This window comes from Ambystoma mexicanum, chromosome 6q (assembly GCF_040938575.1).
Source record: "Ambystoma mexicanum isolate Mex_15411 chromosome 6q, UKY_AmexF1_1, whole genome shotgun sequence".
NCBI classification, from domain to species: Eukaryota; Metazoa; Chordata; class Amphibia; order Caudata; family Ambystomatidae; genus Ambystoma; species Ambystoma mexicanum.
Window position 1 is genome coordinate 1,125,886,444 of NC_090937.1, and position 27,601 is coordinate 1,125,914,044.

A 27,601-nucleotide genomic window follows, 5' to 3' on the forward strand; every position below is an offset into this window, starting at 1 on the left:
GCCACCTAAAATGTTACAATAATGCACTAAACCACCCACTTGGGATGCTCACATTCTGAAGACGGTCTACTAACCGTAAGTATAATTGAGGGGGAGGGGGCAGTCTGCACCCTTTGATGACAATTGCTCCACTTCCATTAGACCAGTCTGGTCTGCATTGTACTTTAACTGCAGTACCTTGACTTCCATGACTCTGCTTCTTCATCTTCAAGTGTCACCTGGTCCTAGACAATAAAGTAGTGTGTGCCTGTATTCCTGGGCCCTAAACTGAGCAGAGCATCCACAGCTCCTCTTCTCATACCAGAGGAGGCTCTAGCGATAGGGAACCAGAGTGGTTGACATTCCTTCAAAGGAAGCACGAGGTGTACAGACCCAAAGATCCTATACAGATGTAAGGATATTGCGTGTGTGCGTGTGCGTGTGTGTACTACAATTGAGCAGAGACCAGTCCAACATATGCTAGGATTCCCCATCAGTTGCTATTCACTTTTCAGATTCCCATTGAGACTAATACAGGCCGTGAACTTGTGACCGTGACACTTATGAACTTACCAACACTTTTACTTTATGTGGAAACATTCTACCCTCGACGTTGAACTTTACAGTACATAAATATTTTACTTGACTTTCACAGACATCAAATAGAAATAGAGCTCTACTTCTAGGTGGCATTCCTATATTCAATATGACAACTGGTACCGTGCATTCTCTTCTGCCAGTATCGGTAGCATACTGGGACCATCACACTTGGGTAAGGGGAAAACATACAATGCATGGAACAGGTCAACAAACTTGTTGGCAGAGCAGGAATAATAGAACTAAGAGTTCAATTATTTTTTTTTTTAAACAGTAGGTTGGTGGAACACACTGGTTGCAAGAGAATATACTGCATTTGTTATACTATGTAGGGGAGTAAAAAGAACATTTGAAATGTTGATAGCAACTTCAATAAGATCTCGAAGTAAGAGTTTTCTGAACTAAGGCAAATAAGAATACAAAGTTGCACGTGTGAGCTATTAGTAGTTTTATGTACATTCATAATTAAGTACGAGCAGGTTTTCCTCGTGTAGGGGTCATCAACCTACGGCTCACCAGATGTTTTATACTGTCTGCCATGATACCATGGACTATACTCGCTAGGGAGAAGGGTAGTTGTAGTACAAGACATACGGAGAGCCAAAAGGTTGCAGATTCCTGTCCTAATCTGTTGGACTTTGATGCCAGCTCTACACACAAAATGACAACATGATGGTAACAACGTTTAGGATTGGCATGATTTATTTACATTGAAATACTCAGATTACCTGTGAAATTGCTCAAACAAATTTCTTGGAATGAAATTTAATAGTGTGTATTTTGTAGTGCGTATTCGGTTGTTCTTGTATTCTTTGCATACTTTCTCATACTCTTCTTTGAAGTGCCCCAAGCAGGGAATCACTATTCTATGCTTTCCATGTGGCCGAGAAGGCCTGTTGGGCCAGCCAAACACAGGCGATGAGGAACAACTGTTTGAGTTAGTGTTACTATTTCTATTTTCTGGCGATATCAGGCACTGCCATCGATACCGTACCCAACGTATAGGGGATGCCATGTTGATAGAATAAATTGTGCTGAACCGGATCTTTATTCTGCAGAAGATAAAACAGAAATAAAACTATTTTAAAGTAGAGCCACATTCTTTAAAAAAAAATTGATTTTCATTTAAACATCTACTGTACACTTTACAACAGTTTCTCCTCTATAAACTCAAATTTAATTGAAGCATTGAATACATTTTCTCCTATAGCACAGTTTAATCTAACAATTTTAATAATACTAAATATGGCAACATCTTTCAACATGTTCTAATCCATAAGTAGACAGATAGTGGATGAACCCTAAACACACAACTACAACACTAAACAAAAGAACACTAAATAAAACCACACAAGAACAAAAAAACAAAAAACCGCATTCATAAATTATTGAATGGACTCCATGACAAAAGATATAGATCTTCACGTTCCTTATTCACAATCATTACTGTCATATTTAGATAACAGTAGCATTTCTACTAGCCAATCGTCCACAGTAGTTTTTGTTCTAGTTTTCCAGACTTTAAGAATTAATTTTATACCAGTCATCAAAGCCTTATCGATCCAGGTGTCAAACTCTCGCGCAATTGAGCACCTCCGATCACGCGGTAATAGAATTACAGGTTCAAATGTGCTCAGGAAAGTAATTCCTAAAATTATACCTATTCTATCCAGTATCTCCCTTCAATAAGTGCATACTTGTGAACAACTCCAAAGCTGATGCAGTAAAGTGCCTCGCTCTATTCTACACCCCCAAAACAAGTCATTTCAAGTAACTTTAAATGTATACATTCTGACCAGGATCCAATAACGCCGCCCCACAACTGTCTTATTAGTCTCATTCCTGTACCCAGCTTTGTCCTTGGAACAACTTTTGAGTAGATCCCAAACCTTCTCCGATATCTGCAAACCAATATCTTTGGACCACTTTTCGCTCAATTTTGTCCATGGATCTAAATGAACAGATTCCATGGGCATTATATTCATGTAGGTGCACATACATACAGTTCTGTCAAACAAGTTACAGATCCCAGGCCTTCACTCTAGTGTCTTATCCAACATACTTATCCTTTCAGTCAGCAATACCTTCAGTTCTAAAGAACGGCTCAACTAATTTCTGAATTTGCAACTCCTCAAATTTCCACACTCTGTTCTCCCTTACAACATACCCCATTTTCAGGATACCCCGATTAATCTAGCTTAACCACTGCTGACTTCCATTTTGAATTTGAATGGGTAGAGTATGCCAAAGTAATAATTGTAGGTGAACCATATTGTTTGGTCATTCTCTGTAAACCAGGGGATCAAAGCCGCCTTCGTAGCCACTATCGTTGGTATGCTCATATTCCTGCTGGGCAATTTCTCCATTGTGTACAAGTTATCTGGCTTACAGACATCCTTCTCCAATTCCAACCAATTTGGGCCGGCCAACTCTTCATTGTCAAAATAATGCGTTTCCTTCTTTAGGAGGAACCCTCTAAGCTATTTAACGAGATCTAGGCATACAAATCCCCCCTTCTTTGATGCTACACAGCAGGATACATTTCGGTATTTTTACACGTTTACCCACTCTCCGCATAAAATGTTGAAAAACTACATTGACCTTCCATAAGATTGAGGGACTGTATTCTATATAACACCTTCGGTAATAAAACCATCTTTATTGCATTAATTTTTGCCCATACTGATAAAATTAGCCTTTCCCATTTTCTAATGTCAATTAATATTCCACCCCCGCGATTACTATATCAATATTAAGCTGAACTATTTTCTTTACATCCTTAATCTGTACTTCTTAATATTTCACTCCAGATGTCGACCATCTACAATTCCATGATGCCAACTCATCCTTATCACAATCCACTGGCGGTGGAAACATTTCCATCTTACTCCAGTTGATCTTATGTCCTGACAGTTTCCCCACTTCTTCAAACATCGATTTCAGTATTGGACCACATTCCTCTGGATTAGATAATAACAGTCCTATAGTCAGCGTATGCTAGTATTTTCAATTCTACTCCCATTTGATTCCCACGTACATTACTAATTTTATCTGACATATGCTGCTAATGGTACCAGTGCCAAGTTAAATAAATATTCGGGACAATGGACATCTTTGCCTGGTCCCCCCGTGACAATGGAAAAGAACATGATACTAGCCCATTCACTTGAACCTTTGCTGATGTATCCCAATGCAAACTATTTATTACTCCTACGAAGACTTGGCCAAATCCCACTATTCGTAATGTGTATTCTAGAGCTACATTTTAACTCAATCGGTCTGTTTTTCCAAAAATAATGTGTCTTAGAATAAAGGATTGAAGAATCAAATGTATGTATTTTAGGGTTACAGATATTAAATTATTATTCCCTCCACCACACGCTTCAAAAGTGAAAACTAAGCAAGAGGCAGTGATAGTCAAGAGCTCATTTAAGAGAGTGAAGAGATGGAAGAAAGAATTTAACAGACATCTCCAGAGAACAAGTTTCACTTGTATGGGTGCATGAGCAAGTTTATATTTAACAGTCCAGTGATGGACCTAGCTCAAATATATGCACAACAGAAAAAGAGTAGTTCCAATGATAAATCTAGTGATATTAGTCCACACGCTCCTTGACAATATCATCTTCATCAAACACGGACCCAAAATAGCCAGCTAGAGGTCTTGAAAGTGCTAAAAACCTTTTTAAAGAAAAAGTCATGGGAGATTGCTGCTTTCTAAACTATCAAGGACTGGCAATGTAAAATTGTGCAATATGGAGCTTTTAAAACTACAAAGTCGTCTCTCTTCCTGTAAATGTCCTTCAAAATGGGATGTACATTTTCTTTTTTACAGAAGTGTATCATTCTTCTCTTTGTTTTAACATCAATCGGATTTGAAGATCAAAACCTCTTTGATGGCAACTTATTCTCCTAAAGAAAAGTAGCAATGCTCAGTTTTGTGAGCACCCCGAGTTTGGAAGGGATATGGAAGAGGTGCAAGTACAGTGTGCAGGTCCCCTGTAAGTGAAATATGCACACAAAAAAGTTATTTTACTGTGTTGAATTACCACAGGAACAATTGTGAAGTGCAAGCTACTCTCAAGTCACAGACCAACACTTTACCTGTGTAGCGATACAGCCACTTGCAGATATAGCGCCATATATGACTGATACTAATTTGATTTAAGTGATTAAAAGATTTGCCTCAGATTGTAGATCCTGGTGGAAGTTTCCATTAACAGATTGGGAAAGTGGATCTACAAAATGAGCTTACTGTCGAGATTCCTTTTATAGTATACACAATTCCCCTGGGATAAGGGGGGAGAGGATTTCCAAAGTAGAGACCACCGTCAAAACACATCTGGCAAGACCAGATTATATATTTCCATCTCCATACTTACAACTCAGTTTTTGAAGGAGGACTTTCCAATCTTTAAATGTATTCAGGGTTTGAAATTGCTGGGAGGATTCAAGGTGCTGCCTGACGGGGAGCAGCATAATCAGTGCGCTCCCACCTCTAAGGCACCATAAAAGTTAAAGAAACTGCAGTTAAGCTGCCCAGTCCCCTGCCGGAACACTTGTGTGGATGGTGCCCGTTAACGAGCTGCTGCAGTGTACCGTCCGTTAGAGGGTACTGCAGAGCTGTCCTGCCGCAATGAGTGCTGGTGACGTGATCAGGGTCAGAGGTGGTGAAATCTTCTACACTGCCCAGACCGAAAAAAGCAAGTTAGAGCGACCTGCGGCAGAAGCTGGGCGGGGAGTCATGCCCTGTGCCCATGATGGAGAGAATGCTTCACGGAGGGGCCCCAGTCACACGGTGGACCCAGGTGGGAGCAAGACACAGGACCCAGAGAGGCCGCGCTTGCGGTCTATGCGATCCAGGTCAGAGAGCTGGTGAGTCCCCGGGATGGAGATTTGAACAGGGGGTCCACCAGCCCAAACCCCCCACCCAGTTCTAGATGGGGTACAACTACAGCAGAGTGAGCGGGCCACCCCACCCGCCCCCGCCCACGGTAATGAGTTGGTGAAAGCAGCAGCGGCCAGGAGAATCCAGAGAGGAGCCCCTGCAGGCATCCAGTGGTCAGCTGGAGCAAGAAGGTCCCAACCCTGCTGGGTTCACACCTCTGGAGGTGCATCAAGGGAGGTGAGAGAATGCAGCATTCTGGGGAGAGCGGGTGCAGATTTAATTGGAGAGTGTGCAGTAGCTAGACAGGGGCCACACAGTGTGAGGGGCGACCCCCACGAAAGAAACACTCCACAAAAGGGTTTGGGCGCGTTAGGCAGACTCACATGCAGTACCCTTTGGGAACACTACAGGCAATTAGGAATACAAGTGTAAGCACAATTTCACCTTTGGTACAAGCCTGTACTACACAGTAAAGTGGTAGCGATGGCTGAGCAGCCAGACTTCAAGAGTTTAAGTGAGCAGTAGAACAAGTTACACAAAGGACCAATAACACAGTGATTGAAATATACAGGTACTCAAGGTTTCTTGGTAAACGAATATACATTTATTTACTCATTGACTTCGAAAACATTACACTAGCACAAGCAGCTCAATATCACACACTACTAAACCACAAAAATCCAACCGGAAAGTAAATGAACAAGTTTAGCTCCAAAACGAAGTGGGAGCAAAACGGCACTTCAAATACTTAGAAAAGGGAGGAAAAGACAAGGTTATAAGATTAGACAGCCCATACATTCATAGGCAGGGCAAAGGGTTTCAGTTAAATACAACCAGCAATTATTCTAAACAAGCATGGGCCAAAGTCAATGGTTCAGAGTCTGTTGTATAGGATACCACAGTTATGCTATATAAAGTCTTTAAAATATTTCCGGATCACGTTTGCACAGTACCTTTCACAAAGAAAGCTGTAGCTGAGGCAGTTGTTCCTGGTAGGTCGAGCAGGTCTCGCGGTTCCCAAGCTTCAGTCGTGGGGACAAGGAGGACGTCGGTAGGTTCCTGCACTGCCCAGGGAAAGAGGCCAAAAGCTGTAGCAAGACATCTGTTTAAGGCGAGAGCGCCTTAAACTCCACAAGCTGGTTTCCTTCCCACTGGCTATCCGGTTTTCAAGCAGCACTCTGCTGAAAATTCGACCAGGCAGGGACGGTGTGCAGGTGGCTTACGAGTTGGTTGCTTCCACCAAACTCAAGGGAAGAAGTTGACCTTGAAGGGCTTCTCTGTCGATTGGAGTTTCAGGCAATTCAGACCTGCAGCAGGGCTTCACCGGTCCTCCAGGAGTTGCAGCAGTCCTCTTCCTTTAGCTCGTCTTCAGTTCTTTGGTTCCAGTGGTCAACTCTGCTTTCCACGTCCTAGAGACCTGCTTTTAAACAGTTTTCCCCCCCATTCATTCAGCTTGGCCGTCACTCACCCAGAAGGACAGTCAGCCAAACAATCATACCAGAGTGCATTCAGGTCTCCTAGGAGACTAAGCACAGGAAGATTTGGGCACCTCCCTCACATCCTGTCCACCCCAGACACTCTGGCACCAGAGGAGGGCTTCAGCACAGAAGCCCGCCAAAGGGCACGAACAAAGGGACCAAACCTGGTTTGGTGCGCAGAGTTAAACACAAGAAGGACTTTTCCTAAAAGAAATGGCGAAAAAAAGAGGACCGGAGTCTGTTTTTACAGATATGTCTGGGGCGCCATATTGAAAAACATGGCTAACCCTGATTTTTAGCTACCGTTGTTAGCGGTCGTGAAAAATCAGGGTAGTTGATCTAAACCATTGCCACCAGCCATTTAAAATAGGAAAAGGTAACATTTTACTGTTACATGAGTGTTTTGACTCAGGGGAAGCTAAGCAACCCCTCCAGCGCTCTATTGGAAGATATTGTGTGCTCCGTCAGTAAATTTAAAGAGACTAGTAAAGCCAATTTAATTTTACTTGCTCTGGGAGACGGTAGCCTGTCCCAGAGAAGGTACTTAAACCATGGGGAGTCTGAAAGACACCCCTGTGCCACTGCACTGAAGATTCTGTGCAACGCACAGACAAAGAGGATGCCACTGGAGTTGTTTGAAAACTCCATAACCAAAGAACACAAAAGTAAAACACATTGAAAATTAAAAGTTCAAAGCCCCAAAATATAGCAAAAGAGCTGGAGGGCTCTAAGGTAGAGGGATTTTAGCACGTGTGTGAGAAATCTCCCTAACGGGGCGGAAGGAGGAGCTGGGCAAAGCTGCCAGAGTAAGCAAAGGTTGGACCAAGCTGCCCCCCCCCCTCCGTGGTGTGCCCACATATCGAGAAATAAAGCCAAAGACATGCAACCCACTCCCAAACCCTTGAGGAAGACCCATGAAGGCAACTTACAGAAGCTGTGGGGGAAAGGGGGGGGGAGCTCAGCCAACAATCAAGGATCATCGAGGGAAGGTGACCGTGACGGTCAGTTACCCTCCTGATCCCCCAAAGGGGATGTCTAAGGAGGTTTTCAGGTTGCGCTCACAGGAATTCAGCGAGGAAATTCCCTGAAACTCTCCAATCACAACTAAGAATTATTCTTGCCAAACTAACAGTCGCTGCGCAAGATAAAAGGCGACATTGCTGCTCTGGCGGAGCAGACCAATGCAGCAGAAAACGCTCTGCAGGACGTGGTGGAGGACACTCAAAAGATGGATGTCCTGGTGGAACAGCTTGCAGGTAATTATAGAGCGAGAACCTGGAAAAAATCACAGAACATCCAACATAAGAATAAAGACTCTGAGGGAGTGTCGTTTAAGATCCCGAGGGGGCCAATGCAGCAGGTTTTAGCAGACCTACTGGAAATGGAGAACTGGTCGGACATACAGCTGGACCGTGTGCACAGAGTGAAGCCCATGAGATGGGAACCGGGCGCCAGACCACAAGATGTAGTGGTGGCAGTGGAACAGAATGGGCAGAAGGAGCGGATTTTGCTGGCAGCCTGGATAGCCAGCCCGATAAAGATCAATGGGTCGGAGATTCAATTATATCCCAGACTTGGCATAGTCCGCGGTATCGATAGGATAGTTGAGCCTACCTGGGGTTTGTTGGGGGATGTAGACAGCTAGCCCGAACTGAGTCTTAAATCTGGGGGCGGTAGGGGACGCAGACAACATATAGCAGTTCTCCAGATAGGATTTTAGCATAAGGGTATTTTACTCCCAATTTTTAGAATTGGAGAGTAAATCCAATTTCAAGAGTAAAAATGATTTCCTCCTTTGCAAGAGAGTAAAAAGGTGTCTGACAGCTATCCAATTTGTGCATAAAATAAAAATTGTTCGAAAACATTAGTGGCAAAGAACTTGCTGATGCGTACTACCCAGTGTCATTTCATTATACTTGAACACAAACTCTTAAGAACTACTACAGATGCCAGCTAGTCACATCATTAATCAAGCCCCCTGCTCAACCAGCATCACTTCTCTGCCCCTCAGGCATACTGTTGCTGCCTGGCACTACCTGCTTGACAGCCATTCCATGTTTTGCTCCATCTCTCCCCTCCCTTTGCTACTTTCTTTCCTCGCTCTCGCTCTCATTTTCTGATGTTCTGACTCTCACCCGTAAGTGTTGCTATGCCATGTTTTGAGGTGTGTTGCTTTGTCATCTCTGCCTTCTATTATTACCGTCTCCCTCCAACATTGGGATGCATCGGTTGCTATAACTCCTCTTCCAATCTTATGTCATTACTCTGGCTATATGGGTGTTTTACGATATTTTATTTATAGTGCGGCTATACACAAGTGTTTCAAGGTGCGACGAGGCAAGGGAGGGGAGCAAGGGGGACAAGACATCGATCTTACTAGGTCCAGTGACATTGCGATCTCTCAAGTGCAAGGGAGACGGAAGGGGAGAAGTGTCGGGGGAGGGGCAGGAGGAGCAAGTGCAAGAAATAGGATAAAACATTGAAAACAAGGAGTGCGGCCAGCAGGTGGCAGTGCAGGGTTAAGTGCAGAAAACAAGTGTTATATAAGTGCAGGTAAGGCGATTGTAGGGTTGCAGATACAGCCCCAGGTGCAGGGTTGCCAGGAGGCAGTGCAGGTGTGCGACTGGGAGAGCAGGGACCTGGGCCCATGGTTCAGAGGGTAGCCAGGTAACCAGTGCAGTATCAGACAGGAGATCAGCAAGGTAGCGGGAGAGAGAAGGCAGAACCAAAGAGGAAAGTATTTAGCTGCTTCTGGAACCAGAGATGGTTCTGCTCAAGTTTCAGAGAGGCAGGGAGGCAGATAGGCTGCTCCAGAGGGAGGCACCAGTCGAAAAGAAAGATCTGCCCCCAACTCGTTGCTTGGAAAAGCGACTGACCCTCAAGGAGTTGGAGGAGCGGAGAGCTCGAAGATATTTCAGAAGAGAAAGCTGGAGATATTTTGGTCCCAGGCCGCAGAAGGCCTTGTGGACAACGCAGAGAGTCTTGAACTTGCAGCCACTGGGAGCCAATGGAGAGATTTCAGTGCTGGAGAGATACGAACCCTGGGTCTAAGGCAAAGGACAAGTCTTGTAGTGCTGTTCTGGATGAGTCGCAGAGGATGGAGAGTAGAGGCAGGCAGATTTAAAAAGAGGCTGTTACAGTAGTCAAGCCTAGAGAGAACCAGAGCTCTAGATACAGTAAGCTTCTGTGGGAAAGCGAGTAAAGGAAAAATACCTCTGAGAAGGTGCAGTTGGTAGTTTGACTTCTTAGAGAAGTAGGAAATATGAGGAGAAAAGGAGAGTGAGGAGTCAAAGTTAACCCAGAGGTTCTTAGCCTCACAGGTGGGAGCAGGAGGAGGGCCAAGGGAGTCCAGCCAGAGAGTGGCGGTAAAGAGGGGTGCAGGTGTGCGTTGAAGATCTCCGTCTTGCTGGCATTCAGTCAGAGACCTTTGGCGGCGCACCACTCCTGGATTGTAGACAGACAATCTGGGATGAGAGAAGGAGAAGAGGCGGCAGAGAGGAGCCTGAAAGCGAGCTGGGCGTCATCCGCATAGCGTGCATAGGGTATTGACAAAGGAAGTCAAAGGGTTGGAGCTGTGGGTAGCCTCAAAGAAACAGGAACTAGCAAAGGGTCAGATACAGAGTGAGGTCCTGGCTGACTCTAGGAGCAATATATGTGCTGCACTGGAGTGGCTAGGGCATGTGCCTATCCTGAATATGTGGCCCAACAGCACTCTGATGGGGACAAGGCTGGCTTGGTTGCGAAGGAGGGGAGGGGGGGCGGGCAGCGGGTTTGTGGTGGTGTGTGGGGTGGGCATGGGAACTTGGCATACAGCTAGCAGAAAAGTCGTTGGATGAAGCGGCTCTTAGTGAGGCCATAGAGGAACACAGGCTACAGCTGGTAGGGGATATAGACATACAGGAGATGGCATGTGCTGTCCGGGGGCTGAGTATGGGTAAGACCCCAGGGATAGATGGAATTACAGTGGAGGTATACCAGGCATACGAAGAGCGGTTGGTGCCAAAGCTTTTGGAGGTTTTTCAAGAGGCTAAGGGGCGTGGTAGGCTTCCTCAGTCAATGTTGGAGGCTCTGGTTATACTATTGCCCAAGGAAAGCGGGCACAACTGAGACTTTGCCTCTTACCATCCTCGGTCAATGATAAATGTGCAGGTCAAGATTTTGGGTAAAGATATTGGCAGGGCGGTTCAGACTGATTATGCAGGGGCTGGTGCATCTTTATCAGACGGGTTCATACCTTGGAGATCTACCCAACCATCTCCAAAGACTGTTTTTGATTCTGGAGAAATCCAGAAGTAGGTCTGAAGAGGTGGCGGTGGTGAGTTTAGACTCATACAAAACCTTTGACAGTGAATGGTTGGCAAGGAGGAAGATGGGGCTTGGAGCCCGATTCATAGAATGGGTACAGATGTTATGTGGTGGCTCAGCCGAGTACAGATCAATGGGGTAGTATTGCAGCCTTGGTCGGTGCTAGGGGTGCCCGCTGTCCCTTCCGATTTTCACGCTGGTTATTGAGTCAATGGCACGGGTAATTCACAAAAAGCATGATGCAGTTGGACTGCAATGGGGTTGGGGGGTATTGTATATTGTTGTACGCGGATGACATGTTGCTCTATGTTAGTAATCTAGTGGTCAACTTGAGCAGAGTCATGGCCATGGTGGGGGAGTTTGGGGAAATATCTGGGTTGATTGCAAATCGTTCCAAGTCTGCGATTTACACACTGCCGACAGAGCTAGATGGGGAGCTGGAGCATTATGGGATTTAAACTCTGGATGGGGGTTTCAGTATTTAGGTGTAATGGTAAGCGTACACTGAGATTGGGTATACCGGCAGAATGTTGAAAAAGCGTTACCTACATTCCAGAAGCTAGCCGACTTCTAGGTGCCATTTCCTATATCGCTACCGGGGCGTAGCGTACTCATGAAGATAATTGCTCTTCCTAAATTAGTGTTCATTTTTCAGGTGATGGCCATGGTCATACCAACAACTTTGTTTCAGGCCCTTCACAGGATTATGTCTGGACTATTGTGGAAGGGGGGAGGGCCCGAAGGGAACGCTTGCCACTCTACAACTTCTGGCAGGGAAAGGGAGCACCGGGGTGCCGGATTTCATATCATATTACCAGGCAGCTACTGTGCAGCATATGGTGGACTGGTTCACTACCCCACATCGGGATCGACTCACGAATTGGACTGAGGCGGAGTCAGCCCCTCAGTGGCTGTTAGAATTGCTAGGGGATCGCGGGAGGGCGATTGGATTATTCCCGATGCCAATCAGCACCATTATACGGGTATAGTGGAAGGCCACCGAGATCCCAGGACAGCACTTTTCATTTATGGATGAAATCCCTCTAACATGTAGTAGGTTGGGCGCATCCCGGGGTGGCAGATGTATTCTTGAGCAGCTCGGTCGTGGGGCTCTTATTGGAGATTTATACAAGGAAGAGGTCTACACTTCTGCGGAATTCATGTTAGCTCACCCGACGGGGCAATTGAATTGTTTGGAATAGGCAGCCTTGATGTCGGGTGCGAAGTCTGCGTGGGAGGGATACCCGGTAGGCCTTGCACTCATGGAATTAATGTTACAGCTACAGGAGGGGGGCAGAAACGTCTCTGAAGTGTAAGCAGCAGATAGGGCTGAACAAGACATCACGGCCCAGGGCATGAGGGGTAAATGGGAGAGGGACATAGGGGAGTCACTGTCCGATAGTGAATGGAACAGAATGCTCCTGCATGCTAAACAAGGCTCTACGAACAACACATGCTTTCAATGGATACAACATAAGACTCTGAGAAGGGCGTACGTCACACTGGTAAAGGTGAATAAAATGACCCCCAGTGTGAGCCTGTCTTCTGGAGGTGTTGGGTGGGTGTTGGGACTTTTATGGATATTTGGTGGGATTGTGACCGTGTCAACAGATTATGGGACAAGGTTTATAAAGATATGTCTCACTTCGTGGATATAAGGGTCCAACTCACAGTAAAGCACTGCATGCTGGGGCTATGGCCCGTTAAGAAGAGTAAATGGGACAGGGCCATCCTCAGAGTGGTCTCGTTGGGGTTCATATTGGCTAAAAGGGCAGTAGCTATGGCCTGGAAGGCTACTGGAGGGCCCAGGATGGGCGATTGGCGGAGAGAATTGCACAAGTGGGTCCCGTCCGAAATGGATGCAGCATTACGGCTGTGTGCGCTGGAGGAGGAGGAAGGAACATGGTACACAGTATGGTATGAGGTCTGGGATAGACATGCAGTGCGGTCGAACTTGCGCCTGCCATAAATAGTAGGGAGATCCCGACTGGAAAAGGGGTGGGGGGTTCACAATGTTAGGAGGGGGGGCACTGTGTGGCATGGGGAATTGAATGTGCAACGGTGTTGGGGGATGACTTAGTAGGGAAGATTGTGTAGGAGGAGGTTTTGTGTTCCACCTCAGTGACTTGCTTGTATCCTGAAAGGGTGTCTGGATGCTTAGACACAAATGCCAATTGTTTGACATGACAAGTTGTATGGTTAAAATGAAAATAAAAGATCTAGTCTGTTTAGGGACAGTGTTCTATGCTTGTCCATCATTAAGTCATCCGATCTACCTCGTGTCTCTCGGTGGACATCCTTTGATACGCCCTCTAGTCTCGTAGTCATCTTTTCTCCTCATCTGCATTGATCATTCCCAGATCCTTTTCCCTATGCCTTCTGCCTCGTGCTCATCGGCTCATGTTGGTACTTTAGGTATCTCGTGCAGTTCCCTGTGGGGTTGTTGCAACCTTCTCTCATCTTTCCATCGTTTTTCAATTAACTATGTGATCTATTTCTTCATCCCTTTGTCCCCTACTTCTAATTTCCTTCTCTTGCTCTTCCCGTCTTCTCATCTTCCTCTCGCCTTCTTTGCAACCTTCTTTCAATCTGTTTCCATTTCCTCAAATTTCATAATTTCCCCCCATCTTTTCTTTCTCACCTTTACCTGTTCTTCATTCTTCCTTTCGCTTCCCATTTTCCTTTTCTTTTGCTCTTTCGTGTTTTTCCTTCCTTTCCCATTCCTCCTTTTCTTCTCTTTCTTTAACATCATTGAAACTCCAGCCATCTAATTTGGGTAATCTGTCCTCCCATCCACTCATTCTGTACAATTGCTACTTCGCCGACTCGTCTTTTTTTTTTGTCTCTTGGTCTCTTCTTCTATATCTATTAGTTTGTCCCATCTTTCTTTACATTCATAATGTTTACTATGTCCAGACATATATTCACATTCTTTAATCTTACTTTCTTCTGTACCATCTTCACTACTATACGTGGGGAGCATATATCGGATTAATATACCCCGCCGCTGCTTTTAACTTCTTTAGGAGGATAGAATCCCTGTTTCACATTGGTTGCACTATTGTCTTCCGAAGGAGGAAGAGTAGCCTAGAGTGATGGGCTCTGCTCTGCCCTGCCGTTCATGCCGATTAATCATCCACTCCTTCTCGGGTGGGTCTTCTCGCTCCGATACATTTTCCAGAGCTCTAAAATAGGTAACTTTTTTTTGTAACTTCTTCTCTGTGTACACAGCATATAAGTAAGTTGTCACGTGTTGTAATACTGTTCTTGATAGGGAACTCTCCTGAGGCCAAGGCATGAACGTTTTGTCAGCCGTGCCTCTTACCCATTCATCATACTTCCTAATCTCAGGTGTGTACTTCAATAATGTTTTGCACAAGTGTTGAAACGGAGTGTCCTCCATGATGACAAGTCGTTTAACTGTCAATACCTACCGGACCTTTTACTCTAATACCTTAATTATATCGCAACAATCAATTTGGGCAAGCACCATCAATCACTGCCCATGTCCAAAAAATGATTTTCCAAACAATTTTCAAGCCTAGACAATATTGGTTTTGCTTCTTAGTTACAGTTCAATCGATTCTCGCTATCCTGCCGTTTTATTATTGAAAATCTAAAAGTCTTATTTTGCTATATTTCCCCTCAACTGTTATGGCGCCAATCATTTGTTTTAAGAGTCTGATAAGCAGTCAAGTTATTACTGTGGTTCTATATTTACAGCCTACAACCTAAATTATCACAACTACACCAACATATTCATAACCCCAACCAAATGTGCCCAACAATTTCTACAATCGTCTTTCTTACTGTCTCTAGTAAAAGTATCTCATCACCGTTTAACCCCATTTTGGAGTGTGAAAAGCATCGCTCATATTGGCCTTGCCTCAGGAATCCCTAAAAAATACCCTACTTGGAGTGTGATGCATTCCCTTCCATCTCCTTGACAATAGGCATCGGTATCGGTATCCCTCCTTAAATCAATCCCATTATGTTTCCCCACTATATATGTACACATGCATTAGAATCCCTCCCTTCTTATTTGCCACTTTCGATGTTCTACTTACGTCCGTTACTTAGCTCGAGCTCTTCAATATCAACTCTTCCCCAATCGACAACTTTGCCTTAAATCCGCGGGTGCCCACGGGGACCGGACAGGAATTTCTTCAAAGAGGCACCTGCCGACCATCTCGTTCTACACATGAGTTTTCCACTCTCCACAGGAAACTCTGCGATCTTCTGGCTAATGGTGGAAGATGTCAAAAATCTGAGAGTCTAGATCTGAACCATCCGCAACGCTCCCAAGATGTGCAGTAGCACCTGGTGCGTTCCAAGTGCCGAATGGGATTACCACAATAAATAATCTCAGGGCGAAATAACCAGACAGACTCAAAGAGTCTCACCTTCAACTCCTTGAGGGTCAGTAGCTTCTCCAAGCAACTAGTTGGGGACACTTCGGCTGGTGCCTCCCTCTGGAGCAGCTTCCCTGCTTCTCTGAAACTTGAGCAGAATCATCTCCAGTTCTGGAAGCACCTCAAGACCTTCGTCTTTGCTTCTTCCTTCTCTCTTCCTCTCCCCTACTGATCTCCTGCCCGTTACATGCACTTGTCACCTGGCAACCCTCTGAACTCCGGCCCAGGTCCCTGCCTGTCCAGCTGCATACCCGCACTGTCTCTTGGAACCCCTGCGCAGTCCCCTCTCCTGCACTGATCAGACACTTGTATGGGGGTATGGCCTAAGCGCATGGAGTGAGCACGGGTTTCCCGCGAGCTCCCGTCAAGATCCTCCTGATGATCCTTTAATGCATGGCCAGATCTATCCAATCTCAACAGAAATAGGTTTCTGCAAAACCTGAGCGATTTCGCTCCTCTTGGTGACATTTTCATTAAAAAACTGAGCCAGCATCCAGGAAAACATAGCTCCGAATCACCTGCCCCTAGGGACCCAAGACGGCGGCCGCAAAGGCGTCCTGACGCCGAGAAGGAGGAGGGGCTGAACGTAGCATTGAGGAGCCTCCCAGATCCCCGGAGCACGGAGTGGCTGAGGAAGTTTGGAACCCTTGCACACCTTACCACTAAGGCAGCCTCCCGCCCTTCATACCCCGCGGCTCGTCACCTGCTGCGGCCACCTGTACAGGCTACGCGGTGCAGAGCCTGTGGCCTGCGCGACCGCCGGAGGTAACGGTACGCACCGAGGCCCCTGCTGGGCAGGACGCTGCCCGCTCGAGGCCCCCGGTCCCTCTGCCGCCCCGCCTGCTCCTGGTCCGCATGTGTGGGGCCGCCCAGGGATGGGCGCAACATCCTTTAAGCAGCCCCAGTGGCTAATCCAGACCCCATGCACAATATCAGCTCAAGCGACACTTCCCCCAAAGCACGTGCCTCAACCGGACCAATCCCGCCTCCACACACCCTGCGCCCACACCAGCCCACTGACGCCCTGAGCTGGGGACCGACGCCAAGATAGCGGGGAGAACACTTCATCCCGTACTGCATCTAACAAGTAAGGAGCAGCACTCCTCTAACACTAGTGACTGGCAATACCCACGGAGGCTATACAAAGGAGCAATACCCACAGAGGCTATACAAAGGAGCCAATCTCCAATCTCAGGCTTGCAGAGGCCCCCTGACACCCATCTTGTATTGCCACCCATGAACCACCCGTCATCACAAACCGCCTGACCCAGGGGCCTCAACCTAGAGCCTGCACATAGACACGCAGAGCCCGTTGTCAACCCAAGAGGGAAACGGGTTGGGACGGCGCCATCTTTAAAACAGCCACTTTGCTCGACTCCCACAACTCCCCCAAGGGTGCATCAAGGACGCCAGCACATGAGCCCATGTACAGGAGGGGCCAGAAAAGTCTACATAGCACCGTCCAAACTACTACTACAGAATAGTGCACCACACAGTAGCCGTGGGCGTAGAGCTGGGGCAACGCCTGTCCCCGGGACGCCTCTCACTCCGGACTCCATGGGCACCCAACGCCACCTCCCCAGCACATGTAATTGCTACAACACCCCCCCCCCCCCCCCCCCCGAGGACGGCTGCTGAATAAGCGCACCTGCAGCTTGGAACCCCATGCGGACCCGGACCTACCAGTTGACATCCACGCCACAAGCAACCATGGCGAACTCCAAAGGGAAAACTAAAACACCAATAATGGAGTCATTCAGTGCAGGGAAACCCAAAGAACCAAGCCAGAAGCCCAAAGGGACCTGCGCCGAACCACAAACACCGGATGATAACGACAAGGACAACCAAATACTTGAGGCCATCAATGGACTCCGCTCCTTTATAGACACGAAAATAAAAGTGAAATCGGATGTGATGCTGATGCGCCAAGATATACGCAACCTCTTGGACCGAGAGTCCACCGCAGAGACGGCGCAAAAGGAGACGACTGTGACCCTTAAGGACATACAAGGTAGGGTGCAGGAACTCGAAAGATGCAATAAGTTCCTAGAAGAAAGGGCCGAGGACGCCGAAGGGCGCTCCAGATGAAATAATGTGCACCTTCTCGGAATTCCTAAAGGAATGGAGGGCACCAACCCCACCGGCTTTACGGAAACCCTCATACAACAAGAAACAGGCGCCAATCACCTCTCACAGGGTTTCGCAGTCGAAAGAGCCCACAGGTCTCTGCAGAAAAAACCACCTCCAGGATCCCACCCACGCCTGACGATAGCCCGTACCCTGAACTTTCAGGACAGGGAAATCATTCTGCGCTTCTCATGCGAGGGAGGCAAAATTGTGAGAGACAATACCAAAATTGCTATATATCCGGATTATACCCCAATGGTACAAAAGGGCGAGGAAATCTTTTGTCCCAATCAAGATCAGGCTGCGACAACTGAACAAATACATGCTGATGTATCCTGCAAGGCTTAAAATAATACACAAAGGCAGCGCAATCTTCCTAGAATCCCCGGCAGCAGCCACCATGTGGCTGGAACAACTTGGCAGCCGGGGAAGAAGATGCACGGCAATCCATACACTATCACAAGCAGGATCACCCGAAGACAGATCAATGAAATAGGCCGAACCAAGGATAGCAAAAACGGGCGGGAGACAACCACCCTGCCAATCAGATCCACGGCACACCCGTGTACGGACATGCGCCAGCACACTGCTGACGCTTCTCACCCACTCAAGGCCCTCTGTGGCCTTGACAGAGCGGGGGCACCCGAGTAACGCAGAATCTGCCCAACGGCTGGGTGTAGTTGGTCCACTTGGACAAGTTTGGTTTGTTTTACCCTTTTTTGTTCTTGGTTGGAAGGTCCCACAGTCCTCAACATGTCCAAGGCACGGAGACGGAAGGCACACCACAAAAGGCCAAGGGGCCAATCCTAAAAATATGGCAGCTGACATTAAGGTGTTGACATGGAATGTCAGAGGGATGGGCACTTCTATGCGAAGGAACAGGATAAAATCCTTCCTGAGAAGAAAACATTTCCATCACAATGCTTCAGGAACCCCACTTCATCGCAGAGATGGACTTTCAGATCCCAAACTGGTGGGAGGGGGGGAGGGGGGGAGGGGGGACAGGGCTTCGGAGCTACAGGTTCTCCAAGTACGCCCGAGGAGTGCACACCTGGATAAATGGGAATGTACCCTTCAAACTCTTGTCTAAAGAGGTGGACCCCGAAGGCAGATGCCTCATACTCAGAGGAAGCATTGAACAATGTGAAGTGTGCCTAATCAACACTTACCTCCCCAACAGCGGTACCACAGCGTACCTAGCCAGACTACAGCTGAAGTTTGCCCCTTACAGAGACTTTTTCATATAGGGAGGCAACTTCAACTGCCTTCATGATCCTGCGACAGATCTGCCCCCCCCCCCCCCGCCGCATCCAACCAGCCAATCTTCCTCCATGTTACGTAAAGTCATAGAAGATCTGGACTTGTCGGAGGTGTGGAGGGACCTGCATCCTGAAGGTAGGGCATTCTCGTACTACTCTTCCCAGCATGAGGTGTACACTCGTATAGACTACTTACTGATTGATAAAGTACACCTGCCCCAAATAGACTCCCCCCCCTCTTACCTAGGCAGAACTATATCTGACCACTCCCCTCTCCTTATGGTATGGAAGCCGAAGGGGCCTTGACCACCCATACTGATGTGGCGGATGCCGGCGGACGACCTGTCCGATGCAGCATTCACACAGGGGCTCCGTGACAAAATAACGGAATACTTGGCCAACAACGTGGGCATTGTAGACAGATGGAGCACCATTTGGGAAGCACTGAAAGTAGTTGTAAGAGGGGAGGTCATAGCCAGGGCCGGCGGGATCCGGAGAACCCTCAATAAAGTGCTGGAAGACGGAGAGAAGAAGATCACACATCTGGAGGCCACGACGACGAAGTCCAAAGAACTTGAAGCAGAATTGTCCGCAACAAGGAAGGATTGCCGAGAGGTCTGGGCTAGATTGGCCAAATTTGACTACATCACTAAAACCACCAGGGCTTCCTCAGAAGGGGATCAGCCAGGGAGGCTACTTTCGTGGCTGTGTAAAAAAGAGAACCCAAAACTCCCGATCCTCGAAATCAAGGACCAGGCGGGCGCCATACACACGACGCAGACAGGAATCAATGACTCATTTAGAAGTTTTTATTCACATCTGTACCACCATGACACCATCATACCCCAGGACGATATATATGATACGCTGTAGGAAGTAGGCTTCCCCACAATAGAAGATGCACAGCACGACACATTAAATCAAGAGTTAACAATTGAGGATATTCAGGAGGCGATCAAAGACCTGTCCTCCTGTAAAACCCCTGGGAGCGACGGGCTATTCCCCCCCCCCCCCAATAACCCCCCTCCTTCGATTCTACAAATCATTCACAGCCGAGCTAACCCCAACATTACACAAGGTCTACAAGTAAGCCTTCGAGACTGGAAAACTACCAAGCAGCATGAATGAGACTCTAGTGATCCCTATGCCCAAACCCGGGAAACCATCCTGAGAGTGTGGTTCTTACAGGCCAATAGCCATCCTTAATTACGATATAAAAATTCTCACGACTATACTTGCTAATAGACTATCAAGAGTGATTGGGTCCTTAATACACAGCGATCCGAATGGATTTGTCCCGGGCCGCAGCACAACAGTGAACTTACGCAGACTGCAGCATGTCATAGCACAAACTACAGGCACGTCGGAACCCTACGCAGTAGTGTCCCTGGACGCCATCAAGGCGTTAGACTCCATTTACTGGGAATGGCTCATGGCCGCCCTGAAACAATTTGGCCTGGGTGAATACTTAATGTGCTGGGTCGAGATCCTTTACAAGGCACCGGTGGCTAGGGTTAAAACAGAGGACGGTTTCGGCACCATGGGATATTCAGAGGGGCACCAGGCAGGGGTGTCCCCTTTCTCCGATGTTATATATCCTGGGGCTTGAACCACTGGCCATATACATAAGAAAGCAATTTTTCGATGCAGGTATAAAAATAGGAGCCCTATACCACCTGATCTCGCTGTATGCGGACGACGCCTTACTCTACCTTAGAGACCCGCAACTCAATATACCTACAATTCTGGAGGTACTAAGAAACTTTGCAAGAGTATCAGGGATATCATTCAACCGGGAGAAGTCTTGCAAATTCCCGCTGGCAGGACTGGTCGGGCCCACAACATCAGCACTCCCAGAGGTCGGGATGAGATGGGAACCACACACATTCTGAAACTTGGGCATCAACATCTGGCATACTCCCGAACAGACACATGGGGGAAACAACCTGGTGGCAGTGCAAAGGCTCAGAAAATGCACAAAGTTCTGGACCAAGCACCCACCGTCAATGATGGGCCACGTGGCCATCTCTAAAATGATAGTGCTGCCTCGCTTCCTGTACTTCTTCCAAAACATTCACTACTACATCCCGGCCGCCTTTTTCCGGCTGTTGGGCTCACTGCTGAAAGACCTGGTGTGGGGAAACTCTAGACAAACTCGCCCTGGACACATTAACGTTACCGTACAGAGCAGGTGGAGTTCAGCTACCGGACTTGGAAAGATACTTCCTGGCTGCCCAACTCACCTTCGTGGCCAAATGGCTAGCAGATGACTCCACCTCGGAGTCCGACCTCCTGACTCAGCCAATAGCTCCGGTGCGGCTGAAAGAGATCATTTGGGTCCGATGGAAGCATTCACCGAAAGCCCCCCTGCTGGTTCAGCTGGGCCGCAAAATATGGGACAGAGCACTGAAGCTGCAGAGGACTGAGAATCCATATTCCCCAGGAACGCCAATGACCGCTGACGTCTGTTCCAGCAGGGATGAACTAGTGCTCACAAGGTTGTGGGAAAGACACAGCATCTATACTTGGGGTGATATGCACGACGGAAATTCCTTTCGAGAGTTTAACTCCCTAGAAACCAAAAAAGGCCTCCCCAAAGGCCAATACCTCAGTTACTGGAAAATTAGAGAAGTCGCAAAGCAAAAATGGAGCGAGTGGCCAGAGGAACCGGAAGCGAATCCTACACTGACCCTACTGCACAACCTTGGAGACAGCTGGAAGCCCACTTCAAGGATATACGCCCAGCTCACAGATAGACCCAACCCCAAGAGCGACAGCCTACAGAACTCATGGGAAACAGACGGGGAGAAGTACGAGATTCAGATTAATCCAATTGAATGTTCTCCATAGAACTTACATGACCCCTAGCAGAATCGCCAAATTCAGCAGATCCCCGCCCCCCCTCTCTTCTCCCGATGCAACTCGGAAGATGCAGGAATGACACATGTTTTGGAGCTGCCCTAAGATTCAGCACTTTTGGGCAAGGATCGAACAAGCGTGCACACAAGCAAGCTTGACCCGCTACAAATGGGAACTGAAGGAATGTTTGCTGGGATCCTACCCGAGGATAAGCAAGCTCAGGCACATAGTCAAATTTATGGACATAGCCTGCATACTGGCCAAAAGAGCAATTGCTATGACTTGGAAATCCCCGACCAGTCCCCGCTACACCAAACGGTTGAAGGATCTAGAACGTTGGTCGGAAGAGGAAACCACACTATGGGTGAAGGAATCATTAAGACTGGAGAAGGCCCAGTCATGACCTATGAAGACTGGAAATCTTTGATATGGGACATGTTTCACCCGTCTGACGACAAACCCCCTTGAACGAGAGCCATTCTACCAACAATCCCGAGACACAAGTTTGATTCCAAAACCTCATGTTAATCCGATCTGCTCTGCCTGGGAAACCCAACACTCCGCTGCAGTGGACTGTGTGCCTGCTCCGCTCCCCGCCAGACCAGCTCCGGCAGCAGACATAAGACTGACGACCTTCCCCGTTGTTGGTTTAAGTTCTGTTATTTGTTATATGTCTCCCCCCTCTCTTCCCCTCACCTATTCCCCCCTCTCCCCTTCTTTCCTTGATAAAATGATCTACGTTATAACTATTCGTTATGTAAAGCTTGTTCAAAATCTCAATAAAAATATTTCAAAAGAAAAAAATTAAATCAGACACTTGTATGCACTCCTAGCACTCGCACTTGCCACCCGTTGACTGCACTACTTGTTGTTTTCCCGTTTTTCCATTGTGCTGCACTTGTCCATCCTTCCACACACCCCCGGCACTTTTCCCATCCCCGCTCCTCGGCACTTGCGCGAACGGAATGTTACTAGGCCTAGTAAGATCATTGTTTTTTTTTAATTTGTCCTCCCTCCATTTCCCCTCCCTTGCCTTGTTGCGCCTTGAAACACTTGTGTATAGGTGCGGTTATAAATGCAATATATTCACATATGCTTACTTTATTACTTTAGTCACATCTTCATTCTTTAAATGTTCATACATCAGTTTGTGTATCTACGTATCTTCTCATCTCAGTGGCGTCACATTTCATCGATCGGACTTCACTAATAGTTCTATGTCCAGCGGTGTCTGCAGGCTCATGATCGCCTCAGTTTGGGGGTACATTCAATATGGTTGTCTGAGCGCATATCATCTCTCATACCTTCGATGTGGTATTAGGATGATACACAGTGTCAAACACATTGCTTTCTTGCTGTTCTTCCAGTAGAACAGAGGTGAGGGGGTGTGGGCTCTAAATGAGAAGCACGTCTGCTTCTCTACATAAGTATTAGTGCAGTGATATTTGTGTGTAAAACCTCTGGGAGCCCTGCAGTCTATGGTTCGATCTTGTATTCAGTCACAATCTCGCTGCTGGCTCTTATTCATTGCAGCCTTCCTCTGATTTAAATTGACACATCGAAATGAAAGCTCAGTGTGGTAGACCCCACCTCGAACAGGCTAGCCAAACTATCCTGGAACTAGTGGCAAATGGTCAGAGCAACCCAACAACGTACAGACTAGAAGAAGTGGTGTACTTACTGGACGAGACCCCTGAGAGACATTGGACCACAGGTAGAAATGGCACAATGCAAATATAATTAGGCAATAAGCCCCGTCTGTCTGACTGTCTCTCTATAATTTCCCACTCCACCACCGGCCTCCTTTCACATCACGTTCAGTCCTGGCAGATAAGCACAATATTACTCGAGGCTCAAAATGGAGAGCATTACCCAATAGGCAGGAGTTAGTACACAGCACATCACACTAAATAGCTCCAAGCTATTGGCATTTTCAATGAATAACAATCCCTGTCGACCCCCACCCAACATTTAACAACGTTGATCAGCTGGACGCCCGTACTGGTCATTGAGATCTTACTTATTGGCGACATCAAACCAAACCCAACACCCGTAATCGTTGACATAGGGCTACTCAGCAGTCGGAGCGAAGAAACAATAGGACCAAGTCCCAGTCCGAACAAGAGGACCAAGTCCCAGTCCGAACAAGAGGACCGAGATCGCTTTCAATTTCTGCTGGTCCCCCTTAATTGAATAAGTCACCCACTCCAAAGTGACAAAGTTCCATATCTTGGCCATCCATTCATGTTATGTAGTGACAGTTTTGCTTTTCCATTTCTGTACCACCAGCAGCAAGGATAATATGCTAAGAATGATGTATCCTTTCCCCTGGGCCTTAGACAGCAGACTTTGAAGGATATCTCCCATCTCCAACAACACCACCCAAAGATCCCAGACATTGCCACTGTAAAAGACTCCCAAAAGTGTTGTAAACTCCTGCATGTCCACCAGATGTGCTCCCAGGTCACATTCTCATTGCACCTTCTCCAGCACCTATCAGACTGCCCGGTAGCATGTATGTAACTTTACAGGTATGAGATACCACTGCACCATGGCTCTAATCCATATTTCCCTAACCTGTATTGCTGTGGTAAGCTTAGGTATGCTCCTCCCCAGAGGTGGGCCCACATGATCCCTTCTACTGCATGTCCCCGGGTGGCCTCCCATTTTTTTCATGTACAGCCAATTTGGTGCTGTCCGTTGGAGAGGGTGGCTGGGGGGGGGGGGGAGCATTTCCAAAAAGATTTTGTAGAGGACCGATATCATGTATGCGTCCCCGGAGTTGCTCGTCACATTTTTCTAAAGGGGCATGCTCCTTAATCATAGCCTTCATGATCTCCTAGTTCCTAAGCCAATGCCACAATTTCGAGTACCGAAATATCTCCCCACCCCCAAGCCTGAAGTCATGTTTGCATTGTAGGTATGGCCCACCACCATGTCCCTTAATTTGCGCCATCACACTGCCTCCCACCTTGAAAAAGCCAGAACCACCACTTTCCCCCCAAGACTCCCGATCTCCTGTCCCAGCCCAAATCGAGTGTTTAGAAATTGTGGCATTAATGGAGACATGGGAAAGTTGTCAGGCCCAATACCCAAACCAGGGAATTTAACACCTCACCATCCACTGCAGTGATCTTGCTTAGATACATATTCCTAGGCCTGTCTTTACTAGGGCACCACAGAACTTTCTCCAACGGCTTACCCACCACCGGTCTATCCATCCTCCACCATACCTTACTCCGATTACCTGTTAACCACTCGTGTATCACCCAGACTTGGGCTGCTAGGTAGTAGAGGGAGAAATCTGGTACCCCCAAACTTCCCCTGTGGGTGGGTTCCATTAGCGTCCTCATGGAGATCCTTGGCTGGTTATTATTCCAGATAAAATGTACTCTTCCGTTTTTTTATAAAGCCCCTTAAAGAATTTCTGTGGGACCGGTATAGGGAGAGCATGAAAGTAATATAGGATCTTGGGGAGGATCTTTTCCTCCCAAAAAAAAGGTAGCAGGCGCCCCTCTCCAGAAAGAACATGGCATGATAACCTGTTCAGTGTTTTTTTTCCCCACTTTGAGAGTTCACAGCCATCAGTGTGAGTAACAGGTTATCATGCCGTGTTCTTTCGAGAGAGGGGCGCCTGCTACCTTTTTTTAATCTTAGGGAGGATCTCCATCTTCTGGATGTTGACCCTCCCCAGCCATAATATCGACTGGGGTCCCCAGTCTAGAAGCAATTCCTGCACCTTCTCTAGCAAAGGAGGGTAATTGGCCTGGTATAATGCTCCCAAGGACTTGGTAATCTGTACTCCCAAATACTGAATGCTTCTGTCCGCCCAAATGTAGGGGCTCACCTCCCCCAGTTCCGGCAGGGTCAGGTTGAGCATGTAAGACTTGTGTCCATTGATCTTCAGGGCTGCAATGGAGCCAAACTTGCTGAGCTCTCCAGCAATTGCCAGCAGGGTCGATTCCGGCTGTGTGATCATGAGCAGCATGTCATCCGCAAAAACAATCACTTTGTGTTCCTTCCCTCCAAAATTAAATTCCCCCAACGTCAGATGCTGCTCTTAAACATGCCAGTTCCAAGTGGATCACATATAGAAGCAGGGAGAGCAGGCACCCCCGTTTTGTGCCTCGGGAGACCCCTATCCCCCGAGACAGTTGACCATCGATTGCCAGGCAAAAGGTGGGCAACTGATAGTTGGCCCTCACCATTCAGAAGAACTTTGCCCCAAATCCCATGACCTCCAGGGTACGGAAAAGGAAAGACCACAATGCGGCCAAAGGCCTTTTCCACATCCAAGGCCAGTATCACCGCCAGGCTATTTGTTATGTTGGATTCCTCTATTAGGTGACAGACTCGTTACATAATGTTGAAGGTTTGTCAGTGTCTGATAGATCCGGGCCAATCAAAATGGGGAGTAGCTTCTCCAGTCGAGATATCATAATCTGTGTATATTTTCACGTCTATATTAAATCGGAGCAATGGGACGATATGACCCACACTGTGTGGTGTCCTTATTGGGCTTAGGGAGCAACACCACCTTTGCCTCCTCCATGGACTGGGCAATACGCCCTGATTTCCCAAAGGAAGTAAGGAGAGAAACAAATGCCAGGATCAGCACTTCCTTGAACACTGTACGGGAAAACCATCTGGCCCTGGCGCCCTGTTAACCGGCAGAGACAAGATTGCGGCCCTCACTTCCTCGGGGGAAATATATCCACTTCCAAGCCTTCCCTTTTGCCCCGGAGTAATATTCTGCATGGGACATCCAGCCAGGTACTCACCATGAGCCTGCTCAGTAGGCGAATCTGATGAATATATGGCAGAGTAGAATTCCCAGAAGAAGTCTATGATGTTCCTGGAAAAAGAGCATCCCCTTGCTGCCTTTTTATATTTTTAGAATAGTCCTGGGCCCTTCTTTTTCCCTCACCTGTCTCGCCAAAAGACAATCTGCCTTATTCGCCCTGACGGTCTGCAGGCCCTGCAGGTCTAACAGGGATTGCTCGGCCCTCCTGGTTTGGAGCACCACCAACTGGCCCCTTAATCTGCCTGTATTCTCTAACCGCATTTCAAGAGTCCCCCTCCAGATTGCCCATCACCTGCATGAGTTTAGTTTCCAGTGGTTTAGAGGTTTGTCTGTCTTTTTTTGCAAATTAGTCCCCCCGCCTCCTCATGGTGGCCTTAAAAGCGTCCCAAACAATATGCTCCTTTGCTCCCTGCGTCTTATTAGTGAGAGAGAATTCCCTAATCTTGGCCCGCAGGTCTTCACAGATCACCTGATCCTTGAAAAGGTTTCCAGGGAACCTCCATTTCCAGAGCTCCAGGCCTGCCCTGGCTCTCTCCCAGCACACTGAGCATGATGGGTGCATGGTCCGATAATGCTATAAACTCCAGGTCCACATCCCTCCCTTTTCCCAGCAAGGTACTAGACAGTCATATATAATCAATCCTTGAGAAGCACCTATGGACAGGAGAGTAAAATGTGTACCCCTTATTTTCCCCGCGCATCTCCCTCCAGGAGTCCACTAGAGCCAATTTCAACATCTTAGCAGGGTCCATCTGGTTATGATTAATCCTCACGTGCCCATCCTTAACCGGATACCAAGCCAGATTGTTCCCAATGGGAATGATCTGCCCCTAGCAAACCGCTCGACTTTGGCCAGACAGACTTCAGGAACATGTCCTGCTTATGTTAGGTGG

General features: G+C 47.4%; 1 protein-coding gene across 2 annotated transcripts in view; it reads right to left on the reverse strand.

The window, feature by feature from the left end:
* Window positions 1-27,601, reverse strand: part of ATP10D (ATPase phospholipid transporting 10D (putative)) — a 2,065,840-nt gene that overhangs the window by 1,936,587 nt on the left and 101,652 nt on the right. For both annotated transcript variants that reach the window (XM_069631716.1, XM_069631715.1), the window contains one exon: window positions 1,305-1,628. In XM_069631716.1, coding sequence (XP_069487817.1) covers window positions 1,305-1,591 — 287 coding nt within the window. In that variant the 5' untranslated portion in view covers window positions 1,592-1,628. The remainder of the gene's footprint in view (window positions 1-1,304; window positions 1,629-27,601) is intronic.